The following is a 13,204-nucleotide window of genomic DNA, read 5'->3' as shown; positions in this document are numbered from 1 at the left end:
TTCCCACTCTTTACTTGTGTGACACTCAGCAGAAGTGCTTTTCCCAGATAAACAGTTGTTTTGGACAACCACGTGTCAGGAACAGGGAGTCTCACTGTTACCATTTGTCATTTCAGTGTCTATGTGCAGTTCTACTTGGAGGATGTTCAGGTTCTCCATGCTGCTGAAGGACAAATCCAGAAAGGCCTTAGGAGTGGAAACAGCTCCTCTTTGAGGAAGAAGACAGATGGCAGCACAAGGCTGGAAACCCCAGAGGCAAAAATGCTGAAATTGGAGGATCCCAAGGCAGATACTGGCAGAGATGAGAACTGTCAGGGGGGCCAGGGCAGCACCAGAACAACGAGCTGTGTATCTCACCTGTTCTTGGTTACCCAGAAAGAGGGCCTCATGTCACGCAATTACCAACCGCCCGGAGAAGAAGATAAAGAAGCACAGCTAAAGGAGCTGCAGCGCAGTTTCCAAGCCACAGTGCTGTGGCTGGGCAGACCATGTCTCTGGGACCACCCCAGAGAAATTGGGAATCTACCAGAGCTGGAGGAGACTGGCTGTAATGGAGAAGAGGGCGTGACACAGCAAGAAGTGAGGCAGTTTTGGGGTGTAGTTTGATAAGTCTGGGAGCTGGCTCCTCAGCGAGCCTGTGCGGTAATTCAGTATCGCTGGGAAAGTGATTTTTGTGTTGGGTACAGTTGTGTGTTTGTGCAGGCAAATTCCTTCTTATACCCAGAGGAAATTCCATCTCCTCTCTGTCACCTTCCTGTAAATGCATCTGCCTTCTCTTGCTCTTGGTGGTGCTAACTTTGCTTCTCAATCAAGACATCCTCTGCGTGGGGCTTCCTTTCTTTTTGCTGTATTTTTCATTCCATACCTAACAGTTCTCATCACCTTCTCTCTCTCTCCTCCCTTCCCCCACCAGGCACTGCTACTCTTCATGGGAAAGTCTCTGCGATGGTTTCCATTCCTGCATGTGGATGGACTGTATCGCTTCATTGTGCCCTGCTGCTCGGTAAGAGAGAAGAGAGAAGAATGCTGCTCTCTCTTGGAGACTTTTGCTGAACTGCATGTGGGAGTTGAGGAGTCAGAGGGTGACTAAGCTGTTTTCGAGGCTTGGAATTTCCTTCTGTCTTGCCAAGAAACTGCTTATGTTCTGTGTTTGATTAAAATTCTCAGAGCTCTGAGTTTAGTGGAATTTTTTTTGTTGTTCTGTAAACCATTGTTCTTCACCTTTTCCCTATATAACTTCAATCTCCTTCCTTCTAATAGTCTTCTCTCTTGCCTTACCACTCTTATCTCAGGACTTGGAAGTGTTTGACAAGCTCTGTTTTCCACCTGTGCCAGCAACATTCCCGAACAGGCCATCCTGCCCCCTGTGCCTGCCTGTCCAAGATAGCTGGTACTTACAGCATGAGACCTGGATCTCCTGTCTGCCTGAGTGCCAGGTATGCAGTGCCTTATTGCCTGGGGCTTTCACAGGCTACATGTAGATCTCTCCAGAACTAGCTAGAAAATTATTAATACAGAGTATCTTGTTGATGAGACTGTTCTGCTCTAAGTTCAATCAGAGGCTGCTGCTGGGCTTCACAGTTTCCTGCTTCAGAATTCATCTGGAGAAGAGTTGCTTGACCTAGCTCTGAGTGTGCATAGCTTGTCTTTTGTGCTCTGGCTGGGGATGCCTGTAAACTGCAACCCGTCTGAGGCTGTGTCTCCCTCACTTCCAGCTGACAGCTGTGTCAGTGCTGACAGGCATGGACCAGAGGACTTCCTCCATTCCAGAAGTCCTTAGCAGCAGGTATGTTGGTCTACCCCAAATTACAAGTGACTGTGTCCTAGGGAATGGCTCTGTGTTAACTTTTATTGGGAGCAGTGCTATATTAAACTGCGATGAAATACCCACCCTCGGAATACGGTTTGGAAATCTGCCTGTGTGCAAGTAGTCCAGACTTCTCCCATCCTGGTTATCAAAGCTAAAGGGACTGTAGGTGACAAGACTGCAAAATGGTGTCTAGAAGATGGTTCAGCTATTGCTGGTGTGGACTAGGTCCCAAAGGTGTCTGCCAAAGTGGAAAGAAGCACAGCAAGGAAAATGAGACTGAATGTATGATTTTTTTGGTTTTAGATTGCTTTAGCAAACTTTGCTCAAACAAATACTAAGGTTAGAAGCTTTTCTGTTCAAAGCATGTTTAATCTGGAGTGATATGCATGTACACTGGAATTTTCACCAGTGCTTTATGATAAACTGTTTCCTTTGCTTGGCTTCTTTCTCTAATTCAGAAAAACAATTAGGAGTTTAGCAGATAGGAAGGCTGTAATGCCTCACCCTTCTTCACTGCTGAGCCTGAAGCAGCAGAAAGCAAGGTAAACAGGCCTCTTGTCCCTGGGAGGGGTAGGCTGCAGCAAGCTGCCCTCGGTCCAGTAGCTCAGGTGCTCAAGAGCAGGTTCCCCAGAAACTGGTCTTAACCAACAATGCTCTACTTTGTGGCAATCTTGAAGTCAGGCCTTCTACTCCGTTTGTCTTCAGGCAGGACAAAAATCCTGGTCTGCTCTCAGTTTCACAGGTTCCCTTGTTTCTTTCTGTGGTGAGGTCATGGAGAGGACCTTGTGTGCCTCTCCCAAGAATGAGAAGCCACCTGTGACTGTTGGCCTTCCAAAGCAGAAAGGTAAGATTGTGGCAGCCTGTCGAGAAGCAACAGATTGGTTCTTGATTCTTTCTGTTTGAAAGAGCCAATGGACTTGGCTAACTGTGCTGCTGTATCTGGGAATAGTGGAAGTATGCCAGGATGTTGCACCCTGTTGCATGTCATAGGGCTAGGAAACTGCACACTGCGTATGTGGAGATGGGAATGTGGTACCTGGAAAATCTGGGAGGTGGGGCAGTGATAGCCTCATTGTGATGGGAGGAAAAACCCCTCTAGCAGGCCCAGCTCAGTGGCAGGCCATGCTGTCTGTGTGAGTGAGCTCATGGTTTGTGGTTCTGTGCCTCCTCAGAGACTCTGCTGTCCAGGGATCACAGTGTGAAGCTCAGTGTCTCAGCTGCTCCAGGCTCCCCTGTTGTGATGGACGTTTACATTACTGCCACCTACCTGCAGCATCTCTGGGGTTTGCTACCTGGAGCCAAGATCCTCTTCCAGAATTTGGAACGCAAGATCTCAAGGTCCTCCTGTCTTTAGAGCCCTGATCCTGTCTCTGATCTCTCTTGCTGTCTTTGAAACCATCTCTTCATCTGACCTCCCATGTGGACTTTCCTCATCCCTTGTCCACACTTCATGTCTCCCAATTCCTTACCATAAATTATTTTCCTACCATGTTACAAATGAAGCTCAGCCCAGTCATCCCGAGAAAACTGAGTGTTTGGTTTCTGTGAGCTCTTTCTGATGTCTGCTCTTTCATATTGCAGATTCCATAATGTTTATTGCACATACATTGCCTCCAGCTGTGTGAGCATCGTATCTCTGCCAGCTTCTCACCTACCTTTTCCTTCTAGGTAAGTGTTGGGTCTGTTCTCATCTTACAGTGTCCCAAGAAAGGCTTCTGTGTTCCAAGCATCTCAAATTCCTATTTCTTCTAGTCCTGCAGGAGAAGCCTCATCCCCCTCACTAGTATTTCTATCCAGTTTGAGATCTCAGCTGCAAAACCTGCTCCAGGCCCGGATTTTATGCCACTTGTCCTGTGTATTGACTGTGTGCCTGCAGTGGGTTTGCTCACTTTGCAGCTGCATCTTCAAGGAGGTATTCAAGCTTCCACAAAGATAATTTGTGAGAGGTCTTGCATATTTTTTACCTTCACACATCCTTTGCTACCATGTAAAAGAAGTGAGAGTTCCTATCTCAATTGCAGACCCTCTTTTCCAGTGTCTGAGAAGGACTTGCATATTAGAAAGGGACCAAAGTGATAACTGATTAGAAGTATGTACCTTATGCCAGGCAGATTGGCAGGTAGGACTCGGGGTGAAGTGAGGGCACCGAAGAGGAAAATCCTCCTCTGTTAATGCTCTGCTCTTTCCATGTTCACTGCTGTTGGGGATCAGCACCTTGCAGCAGGTGGTTTTTCTCCCCATATAAACTTTTTCCAGGACACTCCTTGGAAATGCAGTGAAATTCTTTACACCTTTGCGTACTTAATTAGGAAAGGGTTAAAATAAGCAGTGGCCCTTCCCCTTCTCACACCACCCATACATAGCTGTAGTTTTACTCTTCCTTCAGGGGAGATGCACCCGACACAATCCTCCCTGTCCATCACAAACAGGAGTGAGGCAAGCCAGTGCACGGTAAGTGCTGTAGGGATTGGGTGTGGGAGGAGGGAACAAATTACACCACAAACAGGAGGGGGAAGATCATATCAAGGATGGGATGTGGACAGAACAGCAAAGATGGAGTTATCACATCTTCTGAGATGTGAACAAACTCTCCTGAGATCTGTTGTCAGGGCTGTGACCATTGTTAGGGAGCCAGGCACTGTCCTGCCCTCCCTCTGATCCCAGCCTGCCTGCTCTCTGCACAGGGTGCTGGTGGAGGACGGAACAGGTGAAGCTGTGGTGCTGTGCAGGAATGAACATGTGGCAGCAGTGCTGGGCCTGAGCCTTCTCGAGTGGGAAGCTGTGCAGAACTGTGTGCAGAGCAGGGGCAGCGTGTGCATTCAGCATGGGGAAGCTCCTGGCACAGGGGTGAGTGGGTTATTCCAGCAGCAATTGCAGTGTGGTGGGCTGAAGTCTTGGCTGGACGGGATTTCCCTTTGCTCTGGATCTTCCAGAGCTTCCCTGCCTCCCTCTGAACACCCCCTGGCCACACACTCTTTCCTTCCTCAGTGTCTAGAAGAACCCGAGGATCTCGTTGCTTGCTACCTAAGGAGTCTGTGCAGGAGTCCTCTCATATGTCGCCCTATCCTGTTGGATTTCAGTCTCGACAGGAAGCCCTCCAAGATCCTGCAGCCTGGTAAGCCAGTACTGCTGCTTTTCCTAGTATCTGGTGTGGGAAGGAAGGAAGGAGGCATCTCACCAAGCTGGGGAAGGAGAGCTGCCTTCACTGCCCACAAAGCAAGATCTTTGAAAGATTTTCCTGGAATTTTGAATTCTGTAGTGTAGAACTAAGTAGTGCCTTAGTAGATCCATGGTTACAAAAATAGAGAAATAATATTACGGAAATGACTAAAACAACATACATTAATTTTTCTACTTCACACAGAAACATAAAGCTGTTTTTGAGAAAGATTCCCAGTCCTTGTCTGGGACAAGAATCTGATCAGCCAGAGTTATTGTGCAGACCTCTCAAATCAAGTGGGTTTTTACTTTAGACAGGACAGCACATAGGGTCAATACTAGGCCTGGAAATCCTCACCTGCAAATCAGCACTGAAGTGTTTTGAATTCATGCATGCTGTGCAGTTGCTGTGTTAAGGGGGCATTCTTCACACCAGTTCTTCACACTGTTTGCACAAGTACCTAGTGCTTAAATTTGAGTCCAGGTGCTGCAGGGGTTTATTTGCTAAGCCCACAAGAGGATGCTCTGCATGGAGACTGTTTCTGGCGCTCATGTACGCTGTCCATAAAGGCAGGTTGCTGATACTGATAGAGGATACAACACTCAGTGCATCAGCTCTGTAAAGCAGCACGTAGTTCACAGCGTTTCACAGTGTAGAATGTCTGTTTCCTCCAAGTTGGAGGGATGCTGGAAAAATGCATTCATCTGCCTACATCCTGGAATTATTCATCGTGCTGTGCTTTGAGGTTTAGCAGATGCCAAGCAGCTGCTGCAAGGCCTTCTCTCTCTCAGCAACTTCTGCAGCTGTGTGCCAGAGCAGAGCCAGGGCCCTGTACTGACTTGTTACCCGTTGTATCTTTCCCCTGCAGCTCCCCTGCAGCTGCGGAATTTTCGCTGTGGTGAAGTGGAGTTCGTGTCACAAGTGGGGCCTCGTCCGAGCCTGCTGTGCCTCAAGGTGGAGGAAGTGGGACAAGATGCCTTACGCTACCTGAACAGCCAGAGGATGAGGAGGACATTGTGGGAGCCACTGCTTAATATCTCTCCCAGTGGGAGAGGAATTATGGAAATACCTACTGGGAGCAGGAGCTTTTAAAATCTCCTTTCCAGTGGGAGCACGAGCCTGTGAGCACAGGGTGCAGACAAGCAGCTGCTGTGACTTGCGGATTTCCTGAATGGCCACTCTGGGCCATTGTCGACCAGTGATACTGGGCTACATTTTGGAAGAGAGATGTTCAGTGCTCCCTATGTGACAGCTATTGCCTTGGGCCTGGGGCACACAATGTGTGCATTTTGTGTGGTAGTATCTACTAAATAAAGCTATTAAAATATTACTTAAAGAACACTGTATCTGTTTCAGTTTCTATTTTAGTATTGAGGTGACCATTGTTTGCTATATAGTGACCATTAACAAAACTATACAGTTCCCACAGGATATGGTCTTCTTAACCTAATTGAAATTATTAAAATTACACTTTAAAAGCACCTCCTTCAAGAAGGAAAGTGAGTAAGTTGCTATTTGGAGATCATGATACTAAATGACAAGATTATTTGGGCATTGTTTTGCAGTATATGAACAGCCACCTGAACATTAGGTGGGGCTGGTAAGAAGAGGCATGCACTGAGCTGTGATACAGGCACTGGGTTTATTGAGGGGTGAAGTATCTTCCCCCTCAAGGCCTGCTGTCCACTTCTGAGACCAAAGTGAGTGGCACAAGACCTGACAGGTGCCACCATTCAATAAAGTTCTGAGACTCCATCCTAAGAGGTTGCCAAAATAGCTTAAAGCAGAGGTCTCTGCAAGTTCTGCTGTGACAACCTTTTTTTCTGTAGGTGCTTTCTGCAAAACTAAATTAAAGATTTTAGTAAAGATTTTACTAAAGCTTACTCTCCACCCTCCAGAAAGAAAAGAAAACAAAAAAAAACCCCAAAAAAATTATCTCAGCCTGAGGAAAATGTTGACTGTGATAAGCCAAAGAGATCAAATCAGACTAAAAAGTGCAACTGAAAGTACTCCTAAAATATGACTAACAGGCAGTGCCACAAAAATAGATAGGAAGTGCCAGATAACAGCTATTTTAAAAAAACCAAAATTTGGCTCTAAAGTTGTATCTGGATTTAATAACTTTGCTTCTGAATTTGAACTTACTAGTAGTATCTTGCTAATCTCCTTTTCCTCCTCATTCTGTATGTTAGTTTTCTGTCTGCTGTCTACTTATCTGTTCCTTTTATTTCACATTACAAATGCAATCATCACTCCTTATACAGGACTTTAGATGTGGTCTGCCTTTGCCAGGATATTCCAAGCCTGTTGGCAGTTTTCTAACCCACTGCTGTTCTGCCATTCACATCTTTTTCAGACAGGGAGTTTCATTTTAGCATTCCAAGAAGATGGAGGAGATTAACTGGCTCTCTTATTTACAATTTTGTTCATACAGTCAGAGAATCACAAGCTAAGAGATGGGTGAATCAAATCTGTTTGGGGGGAGTTAAGATCTGCTTGCTTTTAGTACTCTGAAGGAGCAGTTCTCAGCTGTATTGCAGGAAACCCTTTTCCTGTTTGTGTCTGAACTTCTGCCCATGGTCAGAGCTCTGGTCACTGTGTCAGATCAGACAAGGGAACTTACCTTGTCCTGCAATCAGAACTTTTCCTTTACTTAATTCTTATCGCATTCCTTGTGAAGCCAAACAAAGTATCCTGTTGTTGGTGTGGGTAAGAAATAATAACACAAGAGAAATCATCTAACTTCATGTTTGTGCTACTGTGTGCTCTGGAACTGGCAGGAACTCTTAAAGTTCTCAGCCCCAGAGGGAGGAAAGTCTGAAGAGAGTCCTGCCACCAATGTAGCTGTAATAACTGTTCTGTGTGGAAAGACAGAGATTTTCCCTGTAGCTGATTTTCTTTAGCTTTCCCTTTCACCAGTTCACCTCCAGGTCCTACCACCCAAAGCCAAGGCCACCCAAGACAAAAGGCAAGTGTCCTGTGCTTTGGCTGTGTACAGCCCTCCTTATTCCAGGTCTGCAGGGGATTGCTCAGGCTGGCAGCTCCCTCTAGCCATGTTCAAGGTGTCTGTAAGTATTTACTGCAGACACTGCACTGTACTGTGGATTTGTCTGAATAAAGTGGGAGCAAGCAACGCTTGTACTGCAGCCGGTCTCGTGAGCAGGGAGAGGAAAAAGCTCATGCTGCCTTGCAGCCATAAACCATAGCCCAGGTCCAGAGGGTGCACAGGAAAGAGAACTAGGGGATAAGTAAGAGCTGACAGTTGATGGTGCAAGAGAAGGATCTCTAAGGTTGCAGAAAGTGATGGGAGAAGCCATCAGGGAGCCTGTGGGAGGGACAAGCCATGTATCCTACCTAAAGGTGGGGATGGGGAAAGGATGGGCAGAGGGGAAAGACAAATTCTCTCATTCTGGCAGGCTTGAGATAGGTCTGCTGCTGTAGCCAAACCCAGCAAGAGGGTCTACATATATTGGACATATATGCTTAGGAGTTTCTCTTTTCAAGCTTACCTCCACGTCCAGTAGAGTTTCCAATTCCTTTATAGAGGCTTTATATTGACAGCAGGTACAAGGAAAGCAGAAGCATCCAGTGACAGGCCGGAAATGAGGATGACACTGACTCTGCATTCAGGTTCACCAGCTGCAAGTTGGTCACCTTTGTAATGCTGAAATCTGTAGCAGAAAAAGAGTGAGAGGCTACCAGAACAGGAACATAGCAGGGAAGGCAAATAAAGTGTGTGTATTTATTCCTTCCCATTTTTCTGAAAATGGATGAAGATAGACCCTGCTTCTTGTACCAGAGACCAATAGCAATGAAGTCCTGGCTGTAGAAGCATTATGACCCCTCTCTTGTAGAACAGCAGAAGATACTCAGGACCTTTGGAAAGCTTGATTTTCTGTGAGTAAAACGGCCTTTTAAACAAAGGGATTGGGCTAGAGTCAGAGGCATTGTCATTAATTACAGCTAAAGGGGCCTGTTGGTTTGGTACTCAAATAGGATCTAAGCTGAACTGCTAAAGAGTGTGTCAAAAGATGTGGGGTTTGGTTGGTTGGTTTGGTTTTGGTTAACATTCCAAAGTAATACACACTCCTTTGAAGTGTGTCCCTCCTGGTCCCCTGACAGTTCAGTCCCCATGCCTAGGTGACAATCAATACCATGGGAAGCATATGAAGTAGCAGGACCAAACACAGACCCTTTCCTCCATCCCAGGGACAGAGGGAGAAGTGGTTGGATTAGCCATGCTTTCAGTCCCTTTCTTGATTGACGAGGTGCTGGAGGAACCCCCGGGTGCACCAGGAACACTGTTTCAACTCCTCTCCCCCATGCCTGTGGTCTCTGGGTGATGTTGAACCCTACCTGTCACTCTGATGTTGCCCATAGCCTTGGCAATGCTGTTTTCAATCATGCAGGTGTAGGTGGCATTAGCAGTGACGTTGTGCAGGAGGGAGACCACCCTCACAGTGATGTTTTCAGGGTTCAGCTCATAGCTGGTGTTGGCAGCGTGGGGCAGGTGTTCCCCGGTGTCACCGTAGGCCGTCCAGCACACGGCAGGGCGAGGGAACCAGCGCGGGGCTGTGCACTGCAGTGTGTCCCCACGGCCGCTGCTCTCCACCTGCACCATGGGGATGCTGAAGGCTTTGGGAGGGAAAACAGGGAGAGAGTCAAAACAAGGCAAGTGATAGGAACTGGGCATGAAATACCCAACTGCTCCTGCCACTCCCAGGTATTTCTAGGCTTAGGCTGCTTAGCGTCACAGCAGTGCCTGTAGCCAAGCCAAGAACAGGCTCAGACAGAGCTCTGTACAGGCTGGGCCATGGGAGGATGACTACAGGGGATCTAAGGACTCCTAGGACATGGCAGTCTGGCTTGACAGGATCTGCTGAGGTCCTGGAACAGCTTTAGTGTCTTTTAGTTTGTCTTAATAACAGGGGAAAGATTATTCACCCTCTCCACACACTGAGAAGGGGGCCTGACCAACACCTACAGCTTCACAGAACTGCAGAATTGTTAAGGTTGGAAGAGGCCTTTAAGATCAAGTCCAACTGTTAACCCAGCACTAAGTCCACCACTATACCATAACCATAAATGCACACATTTTAAATCTCTAGGGATAGCAGGTAATTCCACCACCTCCCTGGGCAGCCTGTTCCAGGCCTTGATAACCCTTTCTATGAACAAATTTTTCTTAATATTAAATATAAACTTCCCCTGGTGCAACTTGAGGCCATTTCCTCTCCTGAGCAATCCCCTGCAGACCGAGGGCTGTACACAGCCAAAGCACAGGACACTTGCCTTTTGTACTCATCGGCCTTGGCTTTGGGTGGTAGGACCTGGAGGTGAATTGGTAAAAGGGAAAGCTAAAGAAAATCAGCTAAAGGGAACATCTCTGTCTTTCCACACAGAACAGTTATTACAGCTACATTGGAAATAAAACCCATTACAGCATTTCACATGTTCTTTCTAATGCCTTTTCAGTGTGGATTACTTTAAACATCCAATCAAGCAACACAAAAACAGGCAGATCCACAAGATTTCAAGGAGGGGTAGCGGACCAAGTCCCCATGGAATATTTGCAACCCTCAGGCTTGAGCCAAAACCCTTTCTCACTGGGAGAGGTCTGAGGGCTTTTCCTCCCCCAGTCTGAGCTGTAGGGCAGCAATTCTGGCCACAGGGATGAGAGAGAGGGTGTAAAGACTGCAGTCTGGAGGAGACCCTCAAGTGGTTCATCCATCAGACTCAACATGAGGTGACCCCTTGGGAGGTGAATTGTTATTGCAGCCAAATTCATCTCACTGGAACAGGCTGAAGGTCTGGTCGTTTCCAGATCTCCCCTGGAGGACTGACTCTTGTAAACATGTAGTATTTCAGATAACTATGATATCAGAGGCTTGTTGCCTTGATAGTAATTTTAAAAAACTGAATACTTTGGAAAAACAGAGAAAAATATATTAAATACACTACAATTTTTACTATGCAGCACTTCTGGCTGGAGATACATCCTAATTCTAGTGAGAAAAAGCTACTATGTTATCAAAATTATAACCTTTTCTGGAACAATGGTGTCAGAAGAGTGGGTAAGGCCATAAATATCCCTGTAAAAGCCAGAAAAATACCCTACTCAGGGGTGCAGCACCATCATAAGCACAGGTAGGTTCAACCAAGCTGCACTAGCACGTATTTTGCAGCAGGATTTTGTTCCTTGTAGCCCTCACCTCCTGTCCTGTACCGCAGCACCGCTGCCCCGCTCCCTCTGGCCGTGATGACCGAGCACCGGTAGGTGCCAGCATCGGAGAGTTGCACATCCCTCAGCTCCAGGGAAGCATTCCCGCCGATCACCTGGTCTGCAAACATGGCTGTGCGGCCCTGAAATGATGGATCTTGCTCTTGCAGGTGATCCTTTCCACCTTTAAACTCATGAACCAGCCCAGCCACCCCCTCCTTGGCCCACTGGATTGCTATGCTGTCCATCCGGATGTCGGGCTCGAAAGTGCAGCCCAGGATGCTGCGCTGGCCAATGTTCCCTGCAGACGTCAGCGCTGTCACACTGATGGAGTGTTTTCCTGCAAGGAGAGAGCAAGGAGGCTGGAGAAAGGTGAGGCAGCAAGTCTGGAGAAAGGCCAGACTGCCCTGTGGCCATCATGGGCCAAGCCTGAGGTTGAACAGGCACTGGCACACGGCCAGGCCACCAATGGCAGCTACCAGTGCTGCTAGCAGAGGTCAGCTCCCATGGGTTGTACACCAAGATAAAGCACAGGAGTATTTCTTTACCAAAAGAGTGCTTCAAAAAGTAGCTGTTCTTAGTTGTTTGAGAAGAATTCATGCGGTATGGTATTTTCTTGTTTACTTATATGTATCAGGGATTCTTCTCTTTGCAGCTGCCAGAAGAGCATGATTTTTGTGTCTTTTCTTAGTCAGGACCTCCCTCCCTTTATGCAAAATAAATGTGATTGCAAGGCATAATGCTGGCAGAGAAATAGCAGCTCTTTCCTTTTTTCCCTGTTACTGAAATCCAAACATTTTTTTTTCATTTAAGAAAAGTCAGCATTTCAAATCCTAAGCTGCGAGAATTCCCAGAGCCAGGTCCTCTTTCCCATGCAGCCCTTCCCTACCTATCCTCGCTCAGCACGTGCCAAGGAGGCTACATTTTGGACAACACCAAAGCAACACATTTTTGTTGCCTCTGAGGGAACTGTAGAAGGTTCCCTTTGTTACAGGGTGGTAGGTAGCACTTCCACACATGATCACACCTCAGCCTGTGCGCAGGATGGACACACGGAGGCAGAGGCAGGGTAGAAATTCATCACCCCACCAGTAAAAGCAAGAAATCTGAGCAGTCACATACCTGAGACACCAAAACCAATGATCAGGGCAATCACTGCAGCCAGGATGATAATGACTGTAGTCATGCTGTTGGGGAAAAAGGGAAGGACAACATTACCACGCAGCCCACCTGCTTCACAGGCCATGTCTGCATTGCAGAGTCATCTGCAGGAAGGAGGTGCAGGCAGGTGAGCCACAGACCCCGAATATGGCAGAGGGGTGGAGCACATGACCACAATGGTGACAAACATTCAGGTGAGCAGCACTTGCCATCAACAGTGGGGGACCATGTGGCAGGAGACCCAGGCTTTACCTTCGAGAGCAGGCAGCTGGCCCCAGTGGAGGATGCTCCTCTCTGCATTCCCTGGTGCATAGGCAAGTCAGGCAGTCCCTGCTGGTGCTTGCGAGGGACCAAAGAGTGAGCAGAGCAGAGTGGCCCCTAACCCCAGGAGACACCAGGTACAAGGCAGGGAATGTGCAGGATGGGTCTGGAAACGGCCATTTTTGGAGCTGGTTGGATTTGGGATGCTTCATGTGGAGATGGGTAATGAGCTGTTGAATGAGAGACTGAGGAGGAGAGGAGCACTTGTCAAGACACACAGGTGGAGCAGCCGTGCCAGAGGAGAAGAAAGGCAGCACATCATTGGTCAGCACAACTCCAGCCGTGCTAAGCACGACCTCTCCAGCACAGCCCAGCTTGGACAGATCCAGAAGCACGGCTGGGTACAGCCTCCCACCACAACCAGTGGAGCTCTCATGTGGTCACAGGCACATTTTCCTGTGGACTGAGGGGATTGTGGCAGCAAACTCGGCTCCCAAGCAGAGCAAGCCCTGAAGCAGCTCCCCACAAAACCCACAGGTACATCCTGGAGCAAGCAGCTCCTGCTCATGCCCAGCAGTCTCACAGAGACTCC

General features: G+C 47.7%; 2 protein-coding genes across 2 annotated transcripts in view; one reads left to right on the top strand and one right to left on the bottom strand.

Moving 5' to 3' along the window:
* The window catches only part of CTC1 (CTS telomere maintenance complex component 1), a 16,139-nt gene extending 9,830 nt beyond the window's left edge, over window positions 1-6,309 (top strand). Inside the window, 12 exon segments of the mRNA XM_008631879.2 lie at window positions 117-579; window positions 914-1,003; window positions 1,293-1,436; window positions 1,716-1,786; window positions 2,545-2,654; window positions 2,983-3,148; window positions 3,392-3,478; window positions 3,563-3,722; window positions 4,197-4,261; window positions 4,495-4,657; window positions 4,799-4,925; window positions 5,839-6,309. Of these exon segments, the coding sequence (XP_008630101.1) occupies window positions 117-579; window positions 914-1,003; window positions 1,293-1,436; window positions 1,716-1,786; window positions 2,545-2,654; window positions 2,983-3,148; window positions 3,392-3,478; window positions 3,563-3,722; window positions 4,197-4,261; window positions 4,495-4,657; window positions 4,799-4,925; window positions 5,839-6,062 (1,870 nt within the window). The 3' untranslated portion in view covers window positions 6,063-6,309.
* Window positions 6,310-8,388: 2,079 nt separating this feature from the next.
* On the bottom strand, window positions 8,389-12,621 carry VTCN1 (V-set domain containing T cell activation inhibitor 1). Its single transcript, XM_017731877.1, has 4 exons — window positions 12,313-12,621; window positions 11,183-11,530; window positions 9,327-9,605; window positions 8,389-8,641 (listed from the first exon to the last, which is right to left on the bottom strand). Exons 1-4 carry the CDS (start codon window positions 12,434-12,436, stop codon window positions 8,520-8,522), a joined length of 873 nt encoding a protein of 290 aa, XP_017587366.1. The 5' UTR covers window positions 12,437-12,621; the 3' UTR covers window positions 8,389-8,519.
* Window positions 12,622-13,204: the final 583 nt, after the last annotated feature.

Source organism: Corvus brachyrhynchos, unplaced genomic scaffold (assembly GCF_000691975.1).
Source record: "Corvus brachyrhynchos isolate BGI_N302 unplaced genomic scaffold, ASM69197v1 scaffold3, whole genome shotgun sequence".
Taxonomy (NCBI): Eukaryota; Metazoa; Chordata; class Aves; order Passeriformes; family Corvidae; genus Corvus; species Corvus brachyrhynchos.
Note: the sequence above shows the minus strand (reverse complement) of the source record. Positions and strands in the feature narration are given on the sequence as shown.

What these genes read in the sequence shown, in the direction of transcription:
- VTCN1 (XM_017731877.1), bottom strand. Translation starts at nt 12,436, where the DNA reads ATGGCCTGTGAAGCAGGTGGGCTGCGTGGTAATGTTGTCCTTCCCTTT. An exon ending in GCTGCGGTACAGGACAGGAG is followed by an intron (nt 9,606 to 11,182) that starts GTGAGGGCTACA and finishes TCCCTCCCAAAG; the next exon opens with CCTTCAGCATCCCCATGGTG. An exon ending in GGGCAACATCAGAGTGACAG is followed by an intron (nt 8,642 to 9,326) that starts GTAGGGTTCAAC and finishes TTTCTGCTACAG; the next exon opens with ATTTCAGCATTACAAAGGTG.